Genomic DNA, 27,293 nt, shown 5'->3' with positions numbered 1-27,293 from the left:
CTTGCTCAAAGTGACCTTATCGAGATTCCCCTATTGTCCTTATTTTATCAACTACTCTTTTTCTCTGTCATCCTTCTTCTAGGTTCTTAGGCTAAAACCTGTAATGAGATTTGGCCTACCCTTCATTTTAGTCCTTTTACAAAGTTCTGTTTCTTTTTTTCCTTGCAAATGATTCTCACATCTCTCCCTTTTTTCATTCCTACTGCTTGCATTTTACTGTTTTAAGCTCTCACTTATATTTCTCTTGTAGTAACAGATCCCTTATCTGATTTCAGCCTATTTATCATTCCATTTAACTCACTCTATCCATAGTATGAAAATCATCATCTTAATATACCTCTTTCTTTTATGTTGACTTCCTGCCTAATAATAGTCCTGTGATAACCTCCTCATTAAATTCAAACATCTTTCTCTTCTTCAAGAACCTCCATATTGTGACTTCACACCATTTAATGTCTTCTTTATGAAGATTAATTGTTCTGTTGGCCCCTGTATACGCTGCCATATCCATGTTCTTTTTTTTCTTTTTAAATGATTTTATTTATTTACTCATGAGAGATACACAGAGAGAGAGAGAGAGGCAGAGACACAGGCAGAGGGAGAAGCAGGCTCCATGCAGGGAGCCTGACGTGGGACTTGATCCCGGGTCTCCAGGATTAGGCCCTGGGCTGAAGGCGGCACTAAACTGCTGAGCCACCTGGGCTGCCCTCCATGGTCATTTATTATTATTTCCAACTCCTTGTTTTGCTCAGGTAGAGGCCTCTGTCTTTTGCCTTATAGTTTACTGTTTTCCTTTTTGTGTATCTAATCTCTATTCTTTTTTTAAAAAAATAGTTTAAAATTTTTGACAGATGTGGGCGGTGATGGATTTATTAATTAGTTTGTGGTAATTACTTCACAGTGAATACATATACCAAAATATCACATTGTACAACTTAAATATATATAGTTGTTTATATCTACCTGCTCTTAAGGGTAAAGTGCAAATCCTATTTCCAGAGGGTTTGTGTCATAAGTTGTATTTGTTTTCCCCTATATCCCTAGTGGAATGAAAGAGTATATAAACGACGGATTAATAGCCTTCAGTAGCAAGAAACCTTTGATGCATACTGGGTTTCAAAAAGACTTACTGGTTTATTCATATCATCATCAAACTTCAGGATCTATGGTTCTCAACCCTTTTCCCCCCACGCTAACATCCTTGAAAATATGAAAAATGACATGTTACCAGTGGCAATTGGCTCATGATGGTGGGTCAGTGTCCTAAGGGAGTAATTTATCACAATATCTAAGACTGGGAATTTTATATTCATGTTCATTTTTCCATTTCCCATTCTGTATTCTAATGTCTCCTTTTTTTTTAATAATAAATTTATTTTTTATTGGTGTTCAATTTGCCAACATACAGAATAACACCCAGTGCTCATCCCGTCAAGTGCTCCCCCCCCCCCATTTTGAGAATGACTTCTTTGGATAAATGGATAGAAATATTTATCATTACTGCTTTTCATGTGTACCATTGTATTTGTTCTTCTCTAAAGAAGCTTACCATGGAAAGGATGATTCATGAAATAAATTTCTTATTTCTTCTTAAGCTGTATTCCTCATCTTTTGTCCATTTGGTAGGTGTTCCTAAAGGAGCAGGAACGACAACACCTACAAGATCTGCTTCACCAAGAGGTGCTCCGCAGAATCATATTGTTGCAGCGATGGTTCAGGGTTCTGCTGTGTAGGCAGCATTTCCTCCACCTGAGACAGGCATCCATCATTATCCAGGTTAGAAGCAAAGGATTTCTCATGTGATGTTTGTTAGTTTATTTGGCCTTTATTTTAGTAACTAGAATTTTATTGTGAAACATTTGAGTAAGAAAATAAACTTCAGAGATGAGGATGTGTCTTATTCATCTTTTTTATTTTTATTTATTTATTTTAAATATATTTTTTTAAATTTTTATTTATTTATTTATGAGAGACACAGAGAGAGAGAGGCAGAGACACAGGCAGAGGGAGCAGCAGACTCCACGCAGGGAGCCCAACGCGGGACTTGATCCCAGGTCTCCAGGATCATGCCCTGGGCTGAAGGCGGCACTAAACCGCTGAGCCACCCAGGCTGCCCTTATTCATCTTTCTTAAACATTTATTATTTGAGAGAGAGAATGCAGAGGGCGAGGGGCAGAGGGAGAGAAGAGAATCTCAAGCAGACTCCCTGCTGATCACAGAGCCTGACACAGTGCTTGATGTCATGACCATGAGATCATGAGCTGAAACCAGGAGTCAGACACTTAACTGACTGAGCCATCCAGGCACCCCTCTTACTCATTTTTGAAATGTTCATAGCACCTAGCAGATTACCTGGCATATAATAATAGACTATTGATAAATACTGATGGAATTGAATTTAAATTAAATTGAATTTATAGTTACAGTGTCTTATAAAATATTATTAGGGCAACAGAATTATGTGCCTTAATTTTTATTGACATAGTTATTTTTATTTGATAGTTTCCTGATTGATACTTGAGAGTTCTATATATACATTGTTGTTGCTCTATACTCATTTTGGATGATAGGTATCTTATTCATATTTATCTGTTTTATATTCTTCCTCATTGATTTATATGATGACCATTTTTCTCCATAGGGCCTTTACTGCTTATCAAGAAAATTTTTAGGGGATCCCTGGGTGGCGCAGCGGTTTGGCGCCTGCCTTTGGCCCAGGGCACGATCCTGGAGACCCGGGATCGAATCCCACGTCGGGCTCCCGGTGCATGGAGCCTGCTTCTCCCTCTGCCTGTGTCTCTGCCTCTCTCTCTCTCTCTGTGTGACTAGCATAAATAAATAAAAATTAAAAAAAAAAAAAAAAAAAAAAAAGAAAATTTTTAGAATCTTAATCTTTGAAATGTTTTTTAATCCCATTATTATTGGCAAACTGTAGCATGAGAAGATAATGTAATCTGTTAAAGCATCAAAATTTTTAGATTTTTAGATTAAGTTCATAATTAACTTCATTGAACTTATAGTATGTAAGTAAAAGAGTTGTTTTAACCAAGCGTATCTGGAAAAAAAAACCTTTCTTATTTCCCCCTTCAGTTGTGTACAATTTAACTGTTAAGCCACGTAACCTTTATTTTTGACATAGTAAATTTATTCTTTTTTTTTGTGAAAAAAAATACAGTCTAAGAATTTATTACAGCAGTTTCTATTGTTTTTCCCACACAGCGATTCTGGAGGAATTACCTAAATCAGAAGCAAGTCAGAAATGTAGCTGTGCAGAAGGATGCTTTAGTCATGACTAGTGCAGCCACTCTTCTCCAGGCTTCCTGGCGTGCTCACTTGGAGAGGCAGCGGTATTTGGAGCTCCGGACTGCAGCCATCATCATCCAGCAGAGATGGAAGGAGCACTACAGGCGGAGACACATGGCTGCTGTCTGTATTCAGACAAGATGGAAAGGCTACAGGGAAAGTAAGAGGTATCAAGAACAAAGGAACAAAATTATCCTTTTGCAATCAGTATGTAGAGGATTCAGAGCAAGACAAAGGTAATCTTTGTGTCTGTGATAATTACTCCTTTCTGTCTTTGCAAGTATTTTGTTATTTTGTTTGTATCTCTCTGCTCTAACACTTGTCTAACTTGTATTAGCATTGGTTATGTACAATTTTGTCTTCTCCAGTAGGCTGTGATACTCTTAGCAGTTTTAACCCACATTATATGGTCTATAATAGAAGCTAAATAGATGTTTACTGAATTAAATTGGATTGAAGATTGTCTGTGGTTTTAACTGCTAAGAATTAACTTTTACATTCAGTTGAGTCTTTAAAAATCATCAATATTCAGTTGTGTTTACCTTTAGAAACTTAAGGTTTATCTTAAAGATTTTTTAAATGAGAACTTTACTTCTGAGTTAATTTATGTTTTGACTAGAATGCCCTATTAGAAATAATGCATTTGATAAAATATCGTCTCACTCATAGAAATAGAATTATGAAATGTTTGTCCATGTTAGCTTACAAAGAAAATTCTGGAACTTTCCATTTATTTCTTAAATTCTCAGTAAAATGTATTCTCTCCAGTAGTAACTAAAAGGTGTCGCTAACCCATTTTTTCCTGTTTTTATATAGATTTAAAGTCTTAAAAGAACAAAGACTGAAAGAAACAAAACTAGAACTTGGATTGGCAAATACTGAGCAATATGGAGCTCTGGAAATTCAGGGATCAGACCCTTCAAAATGGGAGGATTGTTCCTTTGACAACAGAGTAAAAGCTATAGAGGAATGTAAATCTGTGATAGAAAGCAATCGAATTAGCCAGGAAAGTTCAACGGACTGCTTGAAAGAGTCCCCAAACAAGCGACAGGAAAGAGCCAGAAGTCAAAGTGGTGTGGACTTACAGGAAGAAGTGATTGTAAGAGAGAGACCTAAGTCCTTGGAGGATCTCCACCAGAAAAAAGTAGGTCGGGCCAAAAGAGAGAGTCGGAGAATGAGAGAACTAGAGCAGGCTATATTTAGTTTAGAATTGTTGAAAGTTCGTTCTCTTGGTGGTGTGTCTCCTTCAGAGGAACGTAGATGGTCTGCAGAACTCACTGAAGGCCTTCAGTCTCTACAGGGTACACCTGACAGTGAAAGCTCTCAAGGAAGCTTGGAACTTCTGAGTTGTGAGGAAAGCCAAAAGAGCAAACTAGAGTCCATAATTTTAGATGAAGGAGACTTGCAGTTTCTATCACCTAAAATACCTAGCAGTCCAAAATTTGATTCACAGGACAATGCCCTCAGTGCCTCAAGTGAGACTAACTATACATTGATTGAAAAGGGGACACCCTCTGACTCAGTGCATTTGAAGAATGGGACTATGAAGGAAAAACTGGTTTGTAGTTCTGAATCTATTACCTGTAAGCCACAGCTGAGAGACCCTTTTATTTCAAATAGTTTGCCTACATTTTTTTATATTCCCCAACAAGACCCACTGAAAACAAGTTCCCAACTAGATACAAGTATCCAGAGAAACAAGCTATTAGAAGGTAAAGAAACCCTTTCATCTCTTACTTTGGATGTCAACAGAGAAGCCAGAAAGTACCACTTCTCAGGAGAAAATCAAGTTGTTACATCTTTGAATACAGATTCTTCTAATACTGTGCTGAAGAAGTTAGAAAAGCTAAACATTGAAAAGGAAGAAAGGCAAAAGCAGTTGCAGCAACAGAATGAAAAAGAGATGATGGAACAGATTCGTAAGCAAACAGATATTTTAGAGAAGGAGCGTAAAGCCTTCAAGACCATTGAAAAGCCGAGAACTGAGGAGTCCCTCCTGGCACCATCTTTCCATCCATCAAAGCAAAGAGTAGAGAGATCATCCTCTCTCCTCATTCTGAATACCCCAAATAAGGAAGAACCCAGTGTTCTAGGGCCTCCATCAGTAACTGTAAAAGATGCAGCTCTTCTTTCAAAAGATAGTCCTTCTGCTCACCTATCCCAGAAAGACCGACCTGTCACCTTGTTCTTTGAAAGGAAAGGAGGCCCATACCAATCTGCTACTAACAAGGAATTTTCCAAGACAGACAGAATGTGCACCCAACTGAATGTAGCCTGTAAACTTTCTAATAATCGTATTTCAAAAAGAGAACACCATAGACCAACTCAGTCTTATGGCCACAAATCTGATGACCCTTCCAGAGATGGAACTACTAGTGTTATTTTCTTCACGCCAAAGGACAATATGAATATTTCCCTGTAAGTGAAGCAAACATTTGATGTATAAATGGGAAACTTTGGAGGATTTTATTAAGGTGCCTTAATCTACCTCAACTGTGTGTATGGGTGCTACTGAAATTAGCCATTTTCTCAGTGTAAAAAAAAATTCCCTAATTGTTGACTCTACCTGTTACCTGAAATTGGATATAATTATACCATAGGAATCTTTGACTAACCACAGATAGAGTTTTTGGGTTCCTCCTCATTAGGTGAGAAAGCATTTGTGAAGGGCAGTACAGCACCTGTAAACATAGTAGTATTCAGCAAACGCTGGTAGCCCTATATCTCTCAGGTGTGGCAAGTCCAAGCTTGATAGTGTCAGGCTTTAAACCTAAAGTTAATGTACTTTGTCTCAGCGATTAGCCTATTTATGGTCTTCAGTAAGTATACTTTTTTTTGTGGTAAGAAAAACAAACAAACACAAAAAGAATATAATTTACCATCCTAAAAAAAAAAAAAAAAATTTACCATCCTAACCAATCTTTATTGTATAGGACAGTGAACTTTCTCATCTTGCAAAAGAAACTCTTATTACCCATCAAACAGCTCCTCCCCTTTCCCTTACTCCAAGCTCCTGGCAACCACCATTCTACTTTCTAAGAGTTTGACTACTTAAGTAGATGCCTCATATAAGTGAAAGAAAGTTCTTTATGCTTTTAAGTTTTCTTAACTAGTGGTCACCATGAGAAAAGCACTTTTTAGGTAGAACATGACAACAAACATGATAAAATTTAAGAAATTTATATTAAGTCTTTTTATACTGTGGATTTTTTCAGTTCTTGTGGGAGAATGTCAGTGTTTAAGTAAAAGGAGGTTTTATATCTTAGGACTAAAAAAAAATTAAATTTCACATTTACTGTGAAAAATAACCTTTTCTCTCATCATAGCATGATTTAAAAAATTTTTTTTTATTTTTAAGATTTTATTTATTCATGAGAGACATAAAGAGAGACAGAGACATAGGCAGAGGGAGAAGCAGGCTCCCTGTGGGGAGCACAGTGTAGGACTCGATCCCAGGACCCTGGGATCATGACCTGAGCCAAAGGCAGATGCTCAACCACTGGGCCACCCAGGCACCCCATAGCTTGAGCTTTTAATCTTTCAGTCTTTAAAATTATGTAAAGATTTTATAGAAACACTTTGTAAATATAAGCAAGGGATTATTGATATTTTTCCATCAGGGATTTTTGTGTGCTATTATGAAATGCTGCTGGACTAAAGGACAGCTTGAGGTCCTGTACTTGCCCATTAACCTTGAGATTGCCCCAAAGTTCAAAGACTTTATGTAGTATATATAAGCTCATCAGAGTGTTAAAAACATTATTTCCTGTCATTCTGATTAAGTTTAGTGATATATGTATGTGCTGTATGTGTGTGTGTAACTGTTGGATCCATGGATGTGTTCTGTAGAACTTGTAGATTTCAAAAACATTAATCATTCTTATGAATTCTTGTAAACTCCTTTTATCATTCTCCAAGATAAACAATCTTAAGGCTACTTGATCTAGTTTGCTTCTTACCTCATTATGACCTGCTTTTCTTTAAAATGATTATGTATTAGGTTTTTTTTTTATGTGAAAGCTTAAGTAGCATTCATACTTCAGATCTTCTCTTGTTGCATTTTATAGAATCATAAGTGTTGTTGTTTCTCAATTTATTTTGTTCAGTTCCCATATGTTATAGATTGGATCACTAGGGCCTGTAAAGGTGAAATGACTTGTTCAAGGTCACATACTGAGAGATAGCTGGGACTAGAACTTGAGTTTCATGATTAGGAATCACTATTGAGTTTCATGATTAGGAAGTAACTTTAGTGTTCTTTCTATGCCATAGATAAATGCATAGTGGTCTTCATCTGGTTAATGAAGGAAGACAAAAAAGAAATCATGGGAAAATCTAAAGAAAATGCTATGAATTTTTAAAAGTTGGCTAGGGTTGTCAGGTGCTGTCAAAGATCCTGTTAATTGTTTCTCTCTTTTGTGCACAAATCAAAGGCCAATAGGCTTAACTGTGGCAAGAGAGATTTTAATAAAAAGGAATCTTTTAGGATAGCCTAGGATTGCTGGGGTTGATCATGCATTGGTCAAAAAGGGAGATCTCTGAGAAGCCTTTAGCTAGCAAAGATTGCCATCTATTTAGGTTTGTTTAAGGACTTACTGCATAGGGCAAAGGACAAGAAAAACCTCTTAAAGCCTCTAGGTCTTCATTTGTAAAAATTAAGATTGAAGATTGGAAGATTTTGAAAGATAGAGCAATTAGTCTGCCAACTTGTATTATAAGTTAGTGTCTACTTTAAACCCAGTGCTAAGCTCAAATGTAAGGTATGATTCTTGTGAACTATAGTTCTGCGAAGGACAGATGAGCAACATGTTGATAAATTTTAAGACTCATGGTACTGGGTTAATATAGGTAATTAGGGCCATGAAAGTTCTGGACTCTTTTCAGATTTTCATCAGATATCCATTTCAACACAGAATTTAATGATAAAGTAGTCACATTGTGTGGTTATTCAAGCAAAATTAAATTTTCACAAGGTAACTCTATACCATCTGTATAGCATACCTCCTTTAATTTGATAACAATTTGTTATCCTGCTAGTGTTGATTTTGTTCTGTATAACAAAGTTTTAAAACTTAGATAATAGATGAAAGCTGCACAGAGATTTCAGAAAGAAACTGGGGGATCCCTGGGTGGCTCAGCGGTTTAGCGCCTGCCTTCGGCCCAGGGCGTGATCCTGGAGACCCGGGATCAAGTCCCGCATTGGGCTCCCTGCATGGAGCCTGCTTCTCCCTCTGCCTGTGTCTCTGCCTCTCTCTCTCTCTCTCATGAATAAATAAATAAAATCTTTAAAAAAAATTTGCTAATCAATAGGAGCCATCTTAGTATAAAACAAAGTAATATGGAATCTATATCACTTGGTAGCTACTTATCAGGTATTTTATCATGATTAGAATAAAAGGTCCCTTCTAAGACTAATTCTAAAGATTTGGGGATATGTGACATTTTCCCTTATCATCAAATACATTAGTTTTCTTGAGCTAATTCTGCTGCTATTAATCTTAAATGTATGTCAGAGTGGAACATACCAAGTGATTATCAGGGACAGGCCTCTAGTAATGCAGTCACATATGTCAGTTCTTGATACTATTAATTAGGTAAGCAGAAAAAATTGGTATGTTGTTTTGGGAATTGAATAAGATCTGCAAGTATTTATGTAATTTGCTAGAATTCTTTGACGTGGTTTGTTAGGCTATATTTCATGCTGTATTTTAAGACTTCCGCCGTGGGATGTCTGCTAGGAATTGAATTGTAATCCTTTTGTTTTACCCTAAGTGCTAACAAGGAAGCCTTAAACAGTGGAAATCCTCAACTCCGTAAACAAGATGAACCAACTTGGAAACCTGTGAAGTTAACTGGGCCGGGCCAAGGAGAGGTAAGTATTAAATTTTATCTATCTTTTATGTAAAATAGATTCACCTATTTTGGAAATTATTATTCTTATAGGTAGAGCATCTCATTTATGCATTTACTCCCAAGTGTTTATACAAAAGAAGCCATGATTTAAGTTTGTCATACTTAGGGAGAGAATGTTGACTAAAATTTCAGATTATGTCTACAAAAAAGATATTGCATAAAAAAAGAAGGCAATTTATGCAAGTGGCTTTGGTGACATACAATGGCGGTGAAAGATGATTTCCTTGGCTATGGAGAACAGTGTAGACTTAGCTTCCATTTTTGTCCTTTGTCTGGAGTAATATATATGGATTGCTTTTGGTTATCTCTGTCACTTCTAGTAGAAAGGACACTACTAGCGGGGTGGAGGGATGTTTCAAGAAATTCATGAGCTCTCTGTCTTTCATTGGCATCATCTCCAAAAAAAACCAAACCAAAACCAAAAATTGTTGTGTTATTTGTTTTATCATTTGGTCAAGCAGGTTGCCAGACCGGCCCATAAAAAGAAAGCTCGAATGGCGCGGACGCGCTCCGATTTCTTGACTAGAGGTACTTTTGCCGATGGGGAGGGGGATACAGAGGAAGATGATTACGATGACATTATTGAGCCCCTTCTCTCCCTTGACCAAGCTTCTCACTCTGAGCTAGGGCCTGCACCCAGCCTGGGTCAGGCCTCTCACAGTGACTCCGAAATGGTAATTTTACAGCAATATAAGAAAAATAGGCCACAAGCAAATCTGATGGGAATAGCGAATAGCCTTTGCTAATCTAAAGCTAACCTTCACAGCTTCTTCCTCGTAAAATGGTTTGTACATGGGAAACCTCAGTGAACACAGCAACAAAGCCAGACCTTCATTTGATAGGACTCAGATAAAAGACACTTCAACAGTGTGTGTCAAATCATAAGTTAGGAAAATAAGATTATTTAATTTAGCACTAATGTAGAGATTTTCTGTTCTGTCTTAAGAGGTCTGGAGCAGGAGTCCTCATGTTTTTTTTTCTGTGAAGGGCCAGATAGTAAGTATTTTAGATGTTGTGGATCGTATAGCTTCTGTTGCAACTATTTAACTCTGCTTCTGCTGTGGAGTGAAAACAGCCTTGGGCAATAAGTAAATGATGGGGCAGGGCTTTGTTCCAGTAAAACTATTTACAGAAGCAGGCAGTGGGTTGTATTTGATGTTCTGGGCATAGTTTGCTGATTGACATTTGGTCTAGTGAATAGGGTATATGTTAAATAATCCAGTTGATTTTAACTGAAATAATGGTACTCTGTGTCTTTATTTTATTTTATTTTATTTTATTTTATTTTAGGCCTTTAAACTTGCTTCCCCTCCCCCATTTTTTAATAATAGAAAATAAACATGAATTTTTTAATAAATTAATGAGCAATGCCAAACATGTTTTCCTGGACCAACCTAGCCAGGTAAAAGGCTGTATGTAATGTGAATTTGTATAATCACAAATTATAACATATTTGAATGTTATGTTTGAATAAAGCTGTGCTTAGTCAAAATATTTGACTAAGAATAGAACTTTATCATCATATTTCAGCCAAAATTAGGAATATATAGTTTGACAAGTATGAATGTATTTATGGATATAAAATTTTTGATTTTGGAATTGCCCTGGAAAATACACAATATAAGGGGTCTGTATGTCTAATATGTACTAAAAACATTATTATTGATTAAGTGGAGTGATAACATGCATTTTATTTCCATGCATATCCTTAAGTCAGATTTCTAATATTAAATATTTTATCTTTGAACTGTTTGAAACAGTTTGTGCCAAAGAATTACATTTTTTGCTAACTTCTAGAATATCCTCGTTGTCTTTATCTTCTGTTAGAAATGCCCAGTTTTAATTTTTTTTAAGATTTTATTTGACACAGAGATTGTACACAGCAAGGGGAGCAGCAGGCAGAGGAAGAGGAAGAAGTAGGTTCCCCACTGAGACGGGAATTCAATATTTCTTAATAGTCTAAGAAAGAAAAAATAAAAACAGAAAACTGTATGACCAATTCTCTTAATTAGATAAATGAGTCATTAACCCTTAATTAGATAAATGAGCTAAACTGTAGGATTGTAAAAGTTGGAAATAATCTTATGTTTATACATTAGTATATGTAATTAGAGCCAAAGCCCTCTCTTCAGTGTAGGGTAAAATAACTCCATTTTGGAGGTACCGTTTTTGAGTTCTAAATAATGAAACATACTCTATCGCGTGATTAGTAGCTAAAGATGAAATTATGTTTTGGAGCAACTAATTTTAATGAAAAATATTGCTTAATTTTTTTAGTGTAAATAGGGAGCATACTTGAATTATTTTCTAAAGTATACATAGATTTTTCATTTGTGGAAAAAGTTAGCATTTGTAATTGCTGTTTTGTTCCTGAGAGTTTTCTTTGTTACAAACCTTATTAGTCTTTTTGGTGGTAGAATTCTTCCTCGCTGAAAACTCTTACTGAGATGAACCAGAAGTTGGGCTTTCTGCTTGGAGCATTCAGCCCCTGTACGGGTCCTAGCGGGTAGCCTCTGCCTGTGATTCTGTTCACCTGCTTGACGGTCACTGCATGCCAGTAGTTGTAGAGCACTCTGCCTCCCCGCACAGTGTATATAGTCTCTTCTCTAGCTTTCTCGCTGTCTTTCTGTTTCATCACTAGCTATCTTAGGAACAGGTGGTGGTGTTTGTTTCTGGTGGACACTTGCATGAAGAAGCTTTGCTTTCTAGAATATGCTGATTGATACTTATGGGGGATGGGGGTGGGAAGGGTAGGAACAGTTTAAAATGTTTCTGTGTGTTTATCTTGAAAATATGCTATGTTCTAATGTTATCTGATAATGTGAATATGTAGACTAATTGTTTGTAAATGGGATCTACTGAATTCTAAAAAATTCACACATCTCCAGGATTTTAAATAGGCTTGATTTTCTAGGCACATGAATTTTTAAAAACTGGATTTTTTTTTCCTGGACAAAATGATCCTATCACTCTGACATTTGCTAAAGAGAATCATTAATCTTGGAAGAAGCCATCTGACCTTTCTATTTGTGAAAAAACTGATCTAATGAGATAAAGACAGTTATAAATGAATCACTAGAAGAGGATTTGATGAGCATTTACCCCCTGAATTCATCAGTCATTAATTTGTTGTTACCTGGTAGGAAGAGTAGAGACAAGAGTAGGAGTTTCCCTCCTTATGGGTTCTGTTTTGTTTTGTTTTGTTTTTTAACTTTCTGCCTTTAATTCTGCCATTTGAGTAATTTCATCTCCAGACACTCTTTTCACTAAGTTCTTCTATCCACTCTGTTGCCTTTTACCCAGGAAGAATGACACGTTCTGTCATGTAATATTTTTAAGGTGGTTTTCATATAGTTTTTTGGTCTCTCAGTATTCTAGATGATGAGTTAGTCACATCATTTCTTTTCCTTATTAGTAGGATTGGTATAGGTAACATTGCAGTTTCCTCTGTCATCCCTAGACAGAAAGCAGTCATCTCTATGGGCATGGCTCCCAAGTAGCTCCCCAAAATTTGTCTTATCTCTGGTAAGATAAAGTCCTCATTTTAACCCCTAAATTTCTGTCACTTCTTATATTCCTATTTCTCTTTGTTATTATCTGAAATGTTCCCCAGTCCTTATCTGTGTTGAATTTTCCTTTTCTGCACTGTTCACTCCATAAAAAACAGCTAGGAAAAACTGTTGATTGAGCAAGGCTAAGTTGCTTAGCTTATTTTACAATGAAGGAAAATCTACCTTGACTAGGTCTTAGTAATTTCTCATAAAGGGGAAGCCAGGATGAGGATATTTATAGAATTTTAGAACCTGAGCTGATAATTTTGAGATGTTTCTTGCAAATTGGAAATCTGGTTGATATTGAACCAGATTGGCAGTCGCAGTGCAGCAGCTATACTATTGAATGCACTTAGTATTTATATGTGTATTTTATTCTCCCCAAAAAGTTAGGGATGGTTCATAGCATCACAACTCTTTACTCTTTAAAGATTTAGTAGAATTTCCCTGTGAAACTATCTGGGATTCGTACTTTTTTGTGGCATAATTCCTTGATAACTATATTTCTTCTAGAGAAATTAGCCTTGTAATCTTTCTATCTAATGTAGTCAATTTTGGTAAATAATTTTTTCATATGAAATTATTAATTTCGTCTAACTTTTCAGATTTATTTGTATAGAAATCTGGAAATTAGTTTCATGATTTTTAAAAATTCTGTTTCAGTTGTTATTTCTCTTTTATCATTTCATATTTTGTAGACTTACGTTTTTCCTTTTTTTCTTTAAGTTAGCTAGTCATTTGTCTTTGTTGTTAAAGTCTTTTCCCAAATAACAGGATTTTGATTTCTTCATTATGCCTAATTTCCCTCCACCTCCATTCTCCACTGATTTCCGCCTTTACCTTTATTATTTATTTCCTTTTTTTTTAATTTTTAATTTATTTTTTATTGGTGTTCAATTTACTAACATACAGAATAACCCCCAGTGCCCATCACCCATTCACTCCCACCCCCCGCCCTCCTCCCCTTCCACCACCCCTAGTTCGTTTCCCAGAGTTAGCAGTCTTTACATTCTGTCTCCCTTTCTGATATTTCCCACACATTTCTTCTCCCTTCCCTTATATTCCCTTTCACTATTATTTATATTCCCCAAATGAATGAGAACATATAATGTTTATTTCCTTTTCTTAAATTTACTGTCTTATTTTTTTTACCTTTTAAGTGGGGAATTTATTTAAGTTATTTTTATTGATACAGGTTATTAAAGCTATGAGTTTTCTTCTGTTCACTACTCTAGATGTATCTTATTATACTGTGTATTAAGTTTTTAATTATTTTTTTAGAAAATCTGTAATTTCAGTTTATTTTTTACCTAAAATTTGTTTAATAAAAATCTTTGTTTTCAGAGGAAGAACATTTTTATATTTCTAGTTTTACTGTGCTGTGATTAGAGTATCTGTAATGCTTCTGTTGGATCAAATTTACTGTTTTCATTTTCTTTGTTAGTTAATACATGGTCAGTTTTTATTAATGTACCATGTGCATTTTTTAAGTAGGTATATTCTGTATTCTGAAATTTTCAGTATATAATCATAATCTCTTCCTTATTGATTATGTTGTTTGTCTTCTGTATCCTTACTATTTTTTGTACATTTGATCTGCATTATACAGAGAATGCTGTGTTAAAGTTCCCTCTTATTTATTCTGAGTTGTGGCCTTTGGAATGAAAAGTGTCCTTTGTTACATTCAGTGCTTTTGGTTGAATTGTACTTAAACCATTATATCTCAGCCTGTGTTTTCTTAATTATATTTCCATTTGCCTGGAATACTTTTTCTCATCCTTTTCTTTTTAGCCTTTCTGGATCCTTTAGTTTTAGATGTGTGTTGTGTATGCAATGTAGTTGATTCCTATTTTGTAAGTCAAATTTTTTTGCCTTATAGATGGGTTAAATCTATTCCTGTTTACTGATATAGCTGATAGATGCAGTCTCATTTATCTTTCTTATAGTTTTATGTTATTATTGTGCTATGTTAAGTTTGCTGTGTTTATATTACTTTTTTTTCCTCTCTTTTACTTTTTAAAATTTCTTTGATATAGGGGAGTTTCTTTTCCTGTTGATTTGTATATGACTTTTAAAAATCCTTAATTTAGTATATATTAATTTAAGTAATTACTCTCAAGTTAGTTATTTATAACAATATTTTTTAAATTCTCACCTATTTTGACACAACTATTGGTGAATTATTCTTGTCTCTACTCTTCCCCTACCTTTTGTTTTTTAGGCTTTTATTTCTATTTGTCAGAATATTTAATTTTACATATTCTTCACTGTAGTCCCCAGCTTTGCTTTTTATCTTATATCTATTAAATATATTAAATGATCACATCAAATATTTTGCTGAGTTTTCCATATTTATCTCTTGATTGAATATAGCTCTGCTTCTAATACATTACTCAGGAAGGCTCATACATATGGAATTCCCTAATTTCTTTCTGTAGTCTTGATATTTGAAGGGACATCTTAGCTGTGTTTAAAATTGTTGATTTATACTTTAATTCATACTTGATTCATACCTGAGTTTTTTGAAAATGCTATTTTGTGTCACTGTATTTTTTATTTTCAGTGTCTGTTACCAGTCTAATTCTCTTGTCCTTATAAAGGAGTTATTTGATCCTTTTACTTGGAGACCTTCAGAATTTTTTTCTTTATATCTGATATGTCTTTAAGTTCATCATCACAGATGAATTATCTAATATACCTACAGGACTCGTGTGTGTGTGTGTGTGTATGTGTGTGTGTATAAATTCTAGTTTTGCTTTATTTCTGAAACACTTTAATGGATTACAGTTTTAAATATTGGGTCCCACTGTTTTGTTTTTCTTGTTCAGGGACTCCAATTATAAATAAGTTTTTTCTTTTTTTTCCTGTCTTCAATCTCAACCACCTTCTCTCTGACTTTTTTTACTCCTTTCTTTGTACCACTTTCTGTTCTTTATTATCTTCCTGCATTTGTTCAGCCCTTTTAAATCCACCCTTGTATTTTTTTTCTCCCTTGGGCATCTTCTAAGTTATTCTTCCCCATCTTGTTTTTTCTTTCCTGAGTTCATTCAACTCCCTTCATTGCTTCCTTGTTTTTATTGAGGTGGAAGAGGGGCTCATTTCTATTTTTTTTTCCCTGTTCTGTTTTGCCTTTCTAGATTCTAAATTTTCCCCTTCTGCTGCTTTTCCTCTTCACTACTGAATCTCCAAAAGCAGTCATTCATTCCTTTTTTACCTTCATATTCCTTAGAAGCAGTGCCTTTAAAAATATGTGACCTTGAATCCCATGCAATTTTAAGTCCTTTCCCTTTAGTCAATGCTTTGATCTCCTAGTGCTCAATGTTTGTGTCAATTTTGAGTCACTAGAGATGGATTAACTTTTTTCCTCTTTGTCAGTCATATATTGTTACTTCTTTGCATGCCTTGTTATTTGTGAATTTTGTCTTGTTAGGTGCTGGATACTTTTTTTTTTTAAGATTTCATTTATTTATTCATGAGACACACACACACACACACACACACACAGAGGCAGAGACACAGGCAGAGGGAGAAGCAGGCTCCATGCAGGGAGCCCGATGTGGGACTCGATCCCAGGACTCCAGGATCATGCCCTGGGCTAAAGGCAGGCACTAAACCGCTGAGCCACCCAGGGATTCCCCGGTGCTGGATACTTTTGTATTTGATTAATATTCTTGAGACTGTTATATCCCAGTAATATATCAGTGCTTGGTTCTGGAAGCAATTTATTCCTAAGCAATTAGGTCTTCCTTTTAAGATTTGTTAGTATCGTCATATTGAATACTGGAAATCTTCTAAGAGAATTGATTTCAGGTGCTTTCACCACCAAAAAAAAAAAAAAAAAAAAAAAAAAGAAGAAACAAACAATGGGAAGATATGATATGTTTAGTCTGACTGCAGTAATCATTTTACTACTTATATGTAAATCAAATCATGTCGCACACTTTATATACAATTTTTATTAAATAAAACTAAGGCTTGTTAGGCCCAAACAGAGCAGTAGTTCACCTGAGGCTTATTCTGGACTATTACTTGTTCTTGACTATTGAGGCAAGGTCCTGCCGTGTACTTCACCCAGTGTCCTGGGAATCATAAAGTTATGTATTCTGACTCTTGGGCACAGGCAGTATTACTGGCTTTTTTAAATAATCAGCACTATTACTATTAATCCTTTCAGATGGTCCTTTGCTTGGTCTTGGGTAGTTGTCTGACATAGAAGTGTTAATGAGTACTCAACTAAATACCCTCTGAAGATCTCTAGAGTTCTTTATTTATACATCTTTTTCTTCTTCAGTACTGTCTCTTTTGGTCTCTAGTCTCTCTGGACTTTCAGCTTCGTGTATTCAATTCAGAGAATCTGCTAGGGTTCCCCTGGATTCCCCTTTTCTGTGTCACAGCCTGGAAACTGTCTCACAGCACTAAGCTGGGACAGATGAAGGACTCCCTTCCTTTGTTTCCCATCTCTCAAGGATAACTGCTGGTTCTTAACTATTTTGTCTGGGATTTTGGTTTTGTTTTGATTGCTTCAGGTAAGAAGATAAAACAGGTCCTTGTTTTAGCAAACTAAAAGGCTAGAGAAAAATACCAATTGTAATTGGTATTTTAATTATAGAAAAATGAAATATTAGGGAAGTATTTGAATAGGTAACAAGAAATTTTATCTTCTGAATGGGATTTTCTTTAAAAGGTACATAGTAAACAAATGGCACAAAAATTGCAGGTTGAAATTCAGGTCCCAGTTTGATAAAGCCATGTAAGATGTTTATAATTTAGACCATTGGTGGTGATAATGATCTTTAATTGTTTGGTGCTTTGTTTTTGTTTTTGTGGGTTTTTTTTTTCTTTTTTCCTGTATTCTAGCTTTCTTAAATCCTTGGTTGGTTATAATAAGAATCTACAATAGAAGTTAGGCCATAAAAATAATTATTGCAGGGACAAATAAAGGGAGGCATGAAAGACTATACTTATTCTAGATTTATCAGATCCTGGATCTTTTGTCTGTATCTGTAGTTGGCTTTGACTTTTTTCTTACCTTTCCACTTGATTTTGTTAAGTTATCAGAAAACATGAGCTGGTAGGTCCTGTTCAGCATTTCATTGACCCAAGTTCTCTTATTTCAGATTATTCTAGGAACTTAATAGAGTTTTTAGTAGGTTCTTTTATTTCAATGAATGGCTGAACAATATGAATGTGTTTTTATATATTTTTAATGGATGTAATTCTCAATTCTGTAACTTCAGTTTTAATTACAATGCTATGATATAGTTACTTGGTTTTAAAGTCTTTTGTGTATGTAATTGTTACAGACATCACAGCGATTTTCTTCAGTTGATGAAGAAGCAAAACTACATAAGACTATGTCTCAAGGAGAGATTACAAAATTGGCAGTGAGGCAGAAGGATTCAGATTCGGATATAAGGTATAAAGTATATACAGAGTTAATAGGGATAATATAATTTTATTTACTAATTGACTATAGTTTATACTCAGCCTCTTTTTAAAAGCATAATTGAGAGAGCAGCTAGTTTTGAAATTTATCTAGTTTTCAACAAAATTAAGTACCTACTATGTGACAGGTGTATGATAATTCACATTTACATGATGAGCTTTATCTTTTATATGTTTAGCAGTGTGATTTGGGTAAAGTCTTTAAATCACTATACCACCTGTGGTTTTTGTTGTTAAGAGAAAGATTAAATCACATGAGACTGAAAATATTTTCCAGCTTTGGATTTGGATTCTGTTCTGAGTTAAGTGTTTTTATAAATGGAACTGGAAAAGACTTTCATGAAATAATTCTGTTCCTTTCAGAAGAGTACATGGAATTATTATTTGTCAAGTAAATATCTTTCTCTCTTACTATGTTACATAAGGCAATTAAACCTTCACTGAAAACTTGAAGATTACGTTGAAATCTTTTTGGTTCTTAATCCTGTTAAAGACTGTTTCTTCAATGTCTGTAGAGGTATAATCCATGATAATGCAAATCCAGACCAGATTATGCTAGAGATCAATTTTTGGGAAAAAGATATACCATAGTAGAACAACATATGGCTGGGCATAGCAGATTAAATATATAAATTTAATTTCTACTTCCTCCTCCAAAATTGCTAAAATGACAAAACCTATGCAGGACAAACAACAACAAACAATAAAACAACTGGAGACAACTATAATAAAGCTGTGGAATCCAAAAAGTAAATAGACAAATTTTAAATGTCTTAATAAATAGAAGGAAGCTGAATTCTAAACCAACTGGATAAACCTGCGAAAGAAGCATTTGGTTGACTGATCTTCCCCAATCCTAGCAGAACCTGGAGATTTATTCTCTGGAGAGGATAAACTAGAAGATCTCTGTACTTGGAGGTTCTCAGATACATTTGAAGACTTGGGTAAATACTTGAAATAAGGAGATTTAATGAATGTTTACATACTGAATGTTAAGATTCCCCTAGCTTTTTCTTCCACTCAGTTCCCACATTTCACATATCCCCTAAGCAGACAATTCAAAAAGTCTTTGGGACCTTTGTACAACCCTCAAGGAAAGATCTAGATAGAGATATTGGTATCAGGGGCTTTCCCTACTAAATGGACTAGCCAGATAATCATAGAAGGAAAACCAGTTTGGAAGCTCCACCAATACACACTAGAACTTCCAGACAGTATCTTGTTTTTTTACTTTTTACCACCACACTTGAAAAAACACCTTATATCACAGAAATGAAAACTAATTGATATAATACAACTTGGAAGAAATAAACTATGCAAGGGAAAGAAAACTTCAAGACAGACACATGAAATTAATCAACAGACCTTCTGTATAAATAAGTATAACTGCATACATGGACCAAACAGAATGCATGAAAGAGAAACATTCATCATAAAAAGAACTTTTGAAAATTAAAAATGTTATAGCATAAAGAAATGACTAGAATAGTTGGAAAGAAAGTTGAGGATGTATCTTAGAAGGTTGAGCAGAGAGACAGATGAAAGAGATAAGAAAAGAGGAAAACTGATTTAGGTGTAGTATAGAAATTTTTTTTTAAATAGTTTTTTTTTTAATTTTTATTTATTTATGATAGTCACACAGAAAGAGAGAGAGAGAGAGAGGCAGAGACATAGGCAGAGGGAGAAGCAGGCTCCATGCACCGGGAGCCCGACGTGGGATTCGATCCCGGGTCTCCAGGATCGCGCCCTGGGCCAAAGGCAGGCGCTAAACCGCTGCACCACCCAGGGATCCCTAGTAGAGAAATTTTAATAGTATTTGTTCTTCCAGTCCACAAGTATGGAATGTCTTTCTGTTTCTTTGTATCATCTTCAGTTTCTTTCATAAGTTTTGTTGTAGTTTTAGAATACAGGTCTTTCACCTCTTTGATTAGTTTTATTCATAAGTATCTTACTGCTTTGATGCAGTTGTAAATGAGATTGACTCCTTAATTTCTCTTTCTGCTGCGTCATTACTGGTGTATAGAAATGGCTGTAGGTTGGTTTTGTATCCTTTGACTTTACTGAATTTGTTTGTTCTATCTCTTTAACAAGTGGTGCTGGGATAACTGGACAGCAACATGCAAAAGAATGAAACTATCACTTTCTTACACCAGACACAAAAAAAATTCAAAATGGATTAAAAATCTAAATGTGAGACCTGAAATCATAAAAATTCTAGAGGAGAACACAGGAAGTAACCTCTTTCACATTGGCCGTAGGAGATTCTTTCTAGATATGTCTCCTGAGCAAGGGAAACAAAGCAAGTGTAAACTGTTGGGAATATATCAAAATAAGAAGCTTCTTCATAGTGAAGGAAACATGAACAAAATTAAAAGGCAATCTATGGAATGAGAGAAGATATTTGCAAGTGACGTATCTGGTGAAGAGACAGACTCTTAATTATAGAGAACAAACTTCATTATAGAGAATAAACAAACTCAATTTAAGAAAGAAAAGAGGAGAAAAAGAAAGACAAACTAAACTATTAATTACAGAGAACAAACAAACATGGGATGGATAGAGGACAGGTGAAATAGGTGATGGGAATAAAGGAGTGCATTTGTGATGAGCAACAGGTGTTGTATGGAAATGTTGAATCACTATATTGTACACCTGAACCTAATATTACACTGTATGTTAATTGGAATTAAGAATTAATTGTTAATTGGAATTAAGAATTAATTTAATTATTTTAATTTTAACAAATTAATTTAATTATTAAAATTAATTAATGTTAATTGGAATTGTTAATTAATTAAATGTTAATTGGAATTAAGAGCTATTTATTATAGTAGGTGTGAAAATTAGGCGTATCATAAAGGCATAGTGCCTGGGTCCTGATAGATGCTCCTGTTTTTTTTTTATTGACTGAGTGAATATACAAAGGAAAAAAACAAATGCAGAAATAAGCTCCTAGTATAGGGTTAGGATACATGATATATGGGCAGTAGATGTGAGCTATCATTATCTTAAGGTGTGAAGGGAGTATATAACACTAAGAATGAGGCTGTATAGCAGAGTAGTTAGACGTTTTCAGCTTTGTCACTGGTTGTATAATTTTGGGAGAGTTACCTCATATTTAAGTCTCTAGGTTTTCACTTATAAAATGATTACAGTAGTTTGAAAGTAAACTTGTTTTTATAAATAAAGATAAGCCAATGTAAGCACTTGTGCCTGGAGCAAAATAACAACTCAAGTAAATGGTGGCTTTTGTTAATAATACTGATAACTTCTGAATATAAAAGTCACATTAAAACCTTTATTTTATATAATGGTAAGTGGAAAGGTTTAAAATTGTATCTTCACCATAATTACAGTGATGTAAAAATGGGCAATCATATGGGTAAAGAATGGAAGGAAATTAGCACACTCCTCCCCTCCCCCCCAAAAAAAGAGTGAACTAATATATTTAGAGTGATGGGTTATCAATGATGTTTTAAAAAGTATTTCCTTTGTTGTTTGTTTATATTCTAAGCCCAAGCTAGAAACTTCCTTATGAGAAGATAGCAGTTCAGGAATCAGAAAAGCTGAGGTGGAATTTTAGTTTCACCACTTTTTAGCCATGTCATTTTAGGGAATTATTTCCCATCTCTAGGACTTATTATATCTTGTATTCAAGATGAGAAAACCATCTCCCTTCCAGATTGAAGTTAAATGTGAAATTGAAGATTAAATATGATTAAACCTAAGTGTGAAGGTTAGATGAAGCAAGGTTAGATGAAGCAATACATGTGAAAGGTCTTTAAATAGCTTACAGTGATGTACAAATATTGTCACTGCTACATACTAATTTTCATTTTTACCTTTATTTTTAAAAATAGACCTCAGAGAGCTAAGATGAGATTCTGGGCCAAAGGGAAACAAGGGGAGAAGAAGACTACCCGAGTGAAAGCTGCCACCCAGTCAGAGGTTTCAGCATTCTTTGCTGGCTCAGATATGATTCCAGCTCATCAGTTTCCAGATGGTAAAAGTGGACAGAGGGTGGAGATTATCTTTATAATTTATTCACTCTTTCTGAGAGTTCATTATTCCTCTAGTATTTGTAACGGCAATCCTGTTGGCCAGATAGTCTAATGAAATAGGACCAGAATTGTTAAATCTTTCCTTAAGTAAAAGATAATTATAAAATTACATTGTACAGAAGTTCCAAGGAGGTATGGTACAAAATGGTGAAGCAACAACAACTTTAAGAATGATGGTGAATCTTCAGTTAGCATTGGTTTTCTAAAGTGTAAAAGTTTAGCTGACATTCATTCACTTAACAAATATGTATTATTAGTAAAAATTAAGATAATAGCAGCTAATATTTGAGTGCTTTCCATGTGCAAGGCACTGTATTAAGCATGTTGTATGTATTAACTCAATTGATCCTCACAATTTTGGGGGGTTGGCATTATTATTCCCAGTTTATAGATGAGAAAGCTGACCACAGAGAAGTTATTTCCTTATGCACATGTAATAGTTGATAGAGTTGATAATTTGAATTTACGTAGCCTAGCTCCAGAGGCTACATTCTTAACTACCGTGCTGTGTATTAAGTACCTACTATATATTAAGGATCTGCTATACTATACTATCTATACTGACTTTATAATTGTAGCTCTTTAGTTGAAGCATATATTATTAGCAGACTTCATTGCTTCGTAAGGATATATGTATATAGGTGTATATTTATTAAGATTGTAGCTTTTAATTTATCTTTGGGTAGTAATTTATTAAGGTATCACTTGTTTTTGGTACTGAAATAGTATTACAATTTCTTTAGTAATATTTTTTATTTTAGGAAAGATAATGACTTTGCTAAATGAAATGATTAGATACTTATATCTTCTAATTGATAACTAATTTGCACATACGTGTATTCTGTATGTTTATCATTTTTATTCTGCTGCCATATCTGAGATTGGAGTTGTCTTCCTTTCTGCCTGAGGTGGCATTTAGCATGTAGGAGGCTACTTTTCTCCTTCATTATCAGAATTAGCTTTTAAAAGGAATGAGAACATTCCTCATGAAGTGAGAAGGGCCCAGCAGGTTTATCAGGCCCCAGGTAGGGCTTCGGCAAACCCAATGTAGTTCTGGATTATGATAAACCTATATGGAATCCATTTCCCTGGTATAATCAGAGAAGATTTGTTGTGCTTTCCAATATTATATACAAAGTTAATGCATTCCAGGAATTCTCTGAGAAGTTCAGACAGTTATTTGGGAGATGTATAAGAAAATCCTAATACTAAAGAGACCAAGGAGAAATGATCTGGTTGACTTATGTGGCTCCCTAGGCAGGTTGCCAGGATAACAACAGATAATATCACTGAAGCATATATGGCTTTGACCGTAGCAATGAAATAATAATAATAATCAAACTTCACTGGTTTGCTGGATTTGTATATAGCTGAATATTCTTTCAAACAATATAGTAAAGCTGTGACTGGTTTAATAGTCAGTGCTAGGGGTGGTTATATGTACTCTTCTTTTTTTCCTTTGGGACTGAGGTGTTCGGGATCCATGCTTCAGTTCTACAAGACACCCCCATCCAGGTATTCAGTATCAGACTGTAGCCCCTTGGGAGACTTGATGGCATTTTCCATTGTAAAGTGGTAATTTAAAAATACATTTTCTTGATGGACACTGAGGAGGGCACTTGATGGGATGAGTACTGGGTGTTATACTATACGTTGGCAAATTGAATTTAGATTTTTAAAAATGTAAAAAAATTTTTTTTTCTGTACAAATGCGCAGTCTGTATTTGTCTAACTGCCTGACTACAAACATTGTTACTTTGTTTTTCATTGATGACTTACTAAAGGAAGTTAAACCTAAAAGGAAGAATGTGGAGATTTCAGTATTTTCACTAAAATTGTTTTTTGGATACTTTATCTTAAATTATAGAATTAGTTCAGTATCACCCGACACCTCCTTTGAGCCCAGAATTGCCTGGTAGTTGCCGGAAGGAGTGCAAAGAGAACAAAGAACCTTCTCCAAAGGCAAAGCGGAAGCGAAGTGTGAAGATCAGCAATGTGGCTTTGGAATCTGTGCACTGGCAAAATGACTCTGTCCAGATCATAGCAAGTGTCAGTGATTTAAAAAGTATGGATGAATTTCTTCTGAAAAAGGTACACTGAGTGCTGAGTTAGGTCCATAAGTGGCTTTGACTGTGGGATACTTGTTTTTATCAGAATATGGCCCCTGTAGATCAAGTTTACATATGCTTCTGTAAGTTAGGTGTTCTGTTCTTTATGAAAAAGTTGTAACTAAAAGGATATACGTTACTCAGACTGGGTGGACAGGAGTTAGGGTTTTGCGGACTTAATATTTTACCATAATTGTCACATTATATTCCATGTGTTAAGGAGAGGCTTGTCATTGTATACTTGGAATTTTTTTTTTCTGGTAACAGAACAGTAGAATAATACAGTGTTAGAAGGACCTTAGAAATCATCTGGTAGTAATAAAACTTTGCCTCTCTAGTTTTACCTGGGTCCAGTGATAGCAGGGGCTTGCAGGACCATCAGAACCATCGTGGTTGAAGAACCAATCAATATTGCTGTTAGTATTCTTTTTAATTAGTTGATTGTGTACAAAAACTCTTTCTGTGGCCTTCAGATGAATGACCTAGATAATGAAGACAGCAAGAAAGACACATTAGTGGATGTTGTATTTAAAAAAGCCCTGAAAGAATTTCGGCAGAATATCTTCAGCTTTTATTCATCTGCGTTGGCGGTAAGTTGGACTGTGTTAGGATATTCAGTAGTTAACTTATGAAAAATTTGACAATGCTATGGAAGATAACATAATACGGAGACTGTGTTCAATGAGAGTTCTCAAATTCCTTGTTTTTGTTTTAGGAATAGGTAGCGAAAGCATACTGACTGGTCTTAGGTTAATACCTTCCTTCAATTTCCTTGAGTAGTTCCCCCCACCCCCACCACCTTAAGATGTTGAATTTTATAAGATGATGAATTCACATATTATAGAAGTGATTCTGTGACTCTCTACTATTTTGACTTCTCAAAATCCTTTTAGGCCTAGGCTTTAGCTTCTAATATTCATATGTGTGGAATTACACATTTTCTCCCCAATGGAATTAAAGCAGTTTATGTTCACTAATTTATATAATTTATCAGTTTATTTCACTTCAGATTTACCTCATAATTTTATATGACATTGGTCATGTTTTAGAAAGTTTCTTTTAATGCTACAGTATATAATAATTTATGCTTTGATTTCTAGAATCTATGAATTTCATATTCTATTTAATCATTTTTATATTCAATCTGTAATTCATTATGAAAAGAGAAATCAGGAGAACTTTCTTGTGTACCTTCTACTTTTTTTTCTCAGTAGAAGACTTTTTGCTTTTTTAAAAACATGAACCATGCAGTCTGAGAGAATAGGAGTTTCAAGACCATAACAAGAGTAGTAATCAGGCTATAGCAAATCACTAGGTCTGCATTGAGACAATGTTGGCCATATTTTTCTAATCCTGCTCAACTGCTTGCTTATTATGCTCATCTTTGTTTCTCTGCTTCATACCTATATTTCCTAGATTAGGGACTCAGGGTTGTTAGGTGCACCAATATACTTAAATTACATAGGAAGAGCCAAAATTATTATTTTTTTAAAGATTTTATTTATTTATTCATGAGAGACGCAGAAAGAGAGAGAGAGGCAGAGACACAGGCAGAGGGAGAAGCAGGCTCCATGTGGGGAGCAGGACATGGGACTAGATCCCAGGTCTCCAGGATCACGCCCTGGGCCGAACTCGGTGATAAACCGCTGAGCCACCCGGGCTGCCCAGAAGAGCCAAAATTATGAAGTGGAGCTTAATAGTGGTTTTCTAACCCTAGATCAAAAATGTTCAATTTATTTTGAGGAAGTGAAGGAGAAACAAATTCTAAATATATGTAACACTTTTTGATGTTTTAAAGCCTTATTTTTCCGGGCCTTATTTAAATAAGTTAAAAGTAATCTTATATAGATTCGTTTGCAAGTAATACAGTGTTATTCAGGACATGCAGCTCTTCTTTGGAAAAATAAAATAAAGGTTACCTAATATATCATTAGGCAAGGATTCAAGTATTCATTCTTTCAATTTTAGTGTGGAACTATCTAAACAAGGTTCATTTCTGAGGCAATAGTAATTAAGAGGGATGCAAATAATCTTTATAGCTAAATATAGTTTAAAAGCCAGACTTACAGAGAAGTTCCCAGGACTTTCTGAAATTGTTACATTGTTTAAACTGTTAGGTATTTTACCAAAATTTAATAGGTTTTATTCTGCAGACATTCCACAGTAGAGAGGGCATTTACAGATACCACGTGACATCATGGGCATGCCCGTTAGGAAGGACCCTAATCTTTATTCTAAACACTACCCAATACAAGTTGAATATCTTCTGTGTTTAGATAATTTTTTAAAATAAAACCTAACATTTCATCTCTTATTGCTTATTAGATAGATGATGGGAAAAGCATAAGGTATAAAGACCTCTACGCACTATTTGAACAGATTCTGGAAAAGACCATGAGGCTTGAGCAGCGTGATTGGAGTGAATCTCCAGTCAGAGTTTGGGTCAACACTTTTAAAGTGTTTTTAGATGAATATATGAACGAATTCAAGACTTTGGATTGTATACCCACAAAGGTAAATATGTTATGTTTGATTTCTAAAAGGATTCAGTTAAGAATTCTTAAGAGTCTGAGACAGTGTTTGATATTTGAGAAAAACGTTACACGGAATAGGTCCACTTAGCACTACTTTAGATTCAGCAAACTTAATTCTATCTTATAAGTTTATCAGATCATATTATCTAAACTTTCTGCAATTAATATATTCTTTGCTGAGTTAAATATGATTTTGTGTTCTCAACATTATATCCTCCACTTTGATAGAGGTCACTGCATGAATTTCCTTTTCTTTTTTTTTCCCAAAAAAGATGTAATTCATTGTATCATTTGATGGCCTTTCTATAAGTAACCACAAATTGTATTTCTTCTTGAATTAGGTTTTAGGAAAATGTGTTTCTAGAGATCTATATAACC

At 34.8% G+C, this 27,293-nt stretch overlaps 1 protein-coding gene across 10 annotated transcripts in view; it reads left to right on the top strand.

Moving 5' to 3' along the window:
* The window catches only part of MYO9A (myosin IXA), a 263,829-nt gene that overhangs the window by 173,122 nt on the left and 63,414 nt on the right, over positions 1-27,293 (top strand). For 7 of the 10 annotated variants that reach the window (XM_077881727.1, XM_077881730.1, XM_077881731.1 and 4 more), the window contains 10 exons: positions 1,627-1,776; positions 3,220-3,539; positions 4,120-5,721; positions 9,076-9,175; positions 9,675-9,890; positions 18,071-18,183; positions 22,073-22,215; positions 24,141-24,364; positions 24,855-24,971; positions 26,707-26,895. In XM_077881727.1, coding sequence (XP_077737853.1) covers positions 1,627-1,776; positions 3,220-3,539; positions 4,120-5,721; positions 9,076-9,175; positions 9,675-9,890; positions 18,071-18,183; positions 22,073-22,215; positions 24,141-24,364; positions 24,855-24,971; positions 26,707-26,895 — 3,174 coding nt within the window. The remainder of the gene's footprint in view (positions 1-1,626; positions 1,777-3,219; positions 3,540-4,119; positions 5,722-9,075; positions 9,176-9,674; positions 9,891-18,070; positions 18,184-22,072; positions 22,216-24,140; positions 24,365-24,854; positions 24,972-26,706; positions 26,896-27,293) is intronic. The other 3 variants (XM_077881732.1, XM_077881733.1, XM_077881728.1) reach the window with 2 other exon arrangements.

Source organism: Canis aureus, chromosome 32 (genome assembly GCF_053574225.1).
Source record: "Canis aureus isolate CA01 chromosome 32, VMU_Caureus_v.1.0, whole genome shotgun sequence".
In the NCBI taxonomy this organism is placed as follows: domain Eukaryota; kingdom Metazoa; phylum Chordata; class Mammalia; order Carnivora; family Canidae; genus Canis; species Canis aureus.
Note: the sequence above shows the minus strand (reverse complement) of the source record. Positions and strands in the feature narration are given on the sequence as shown.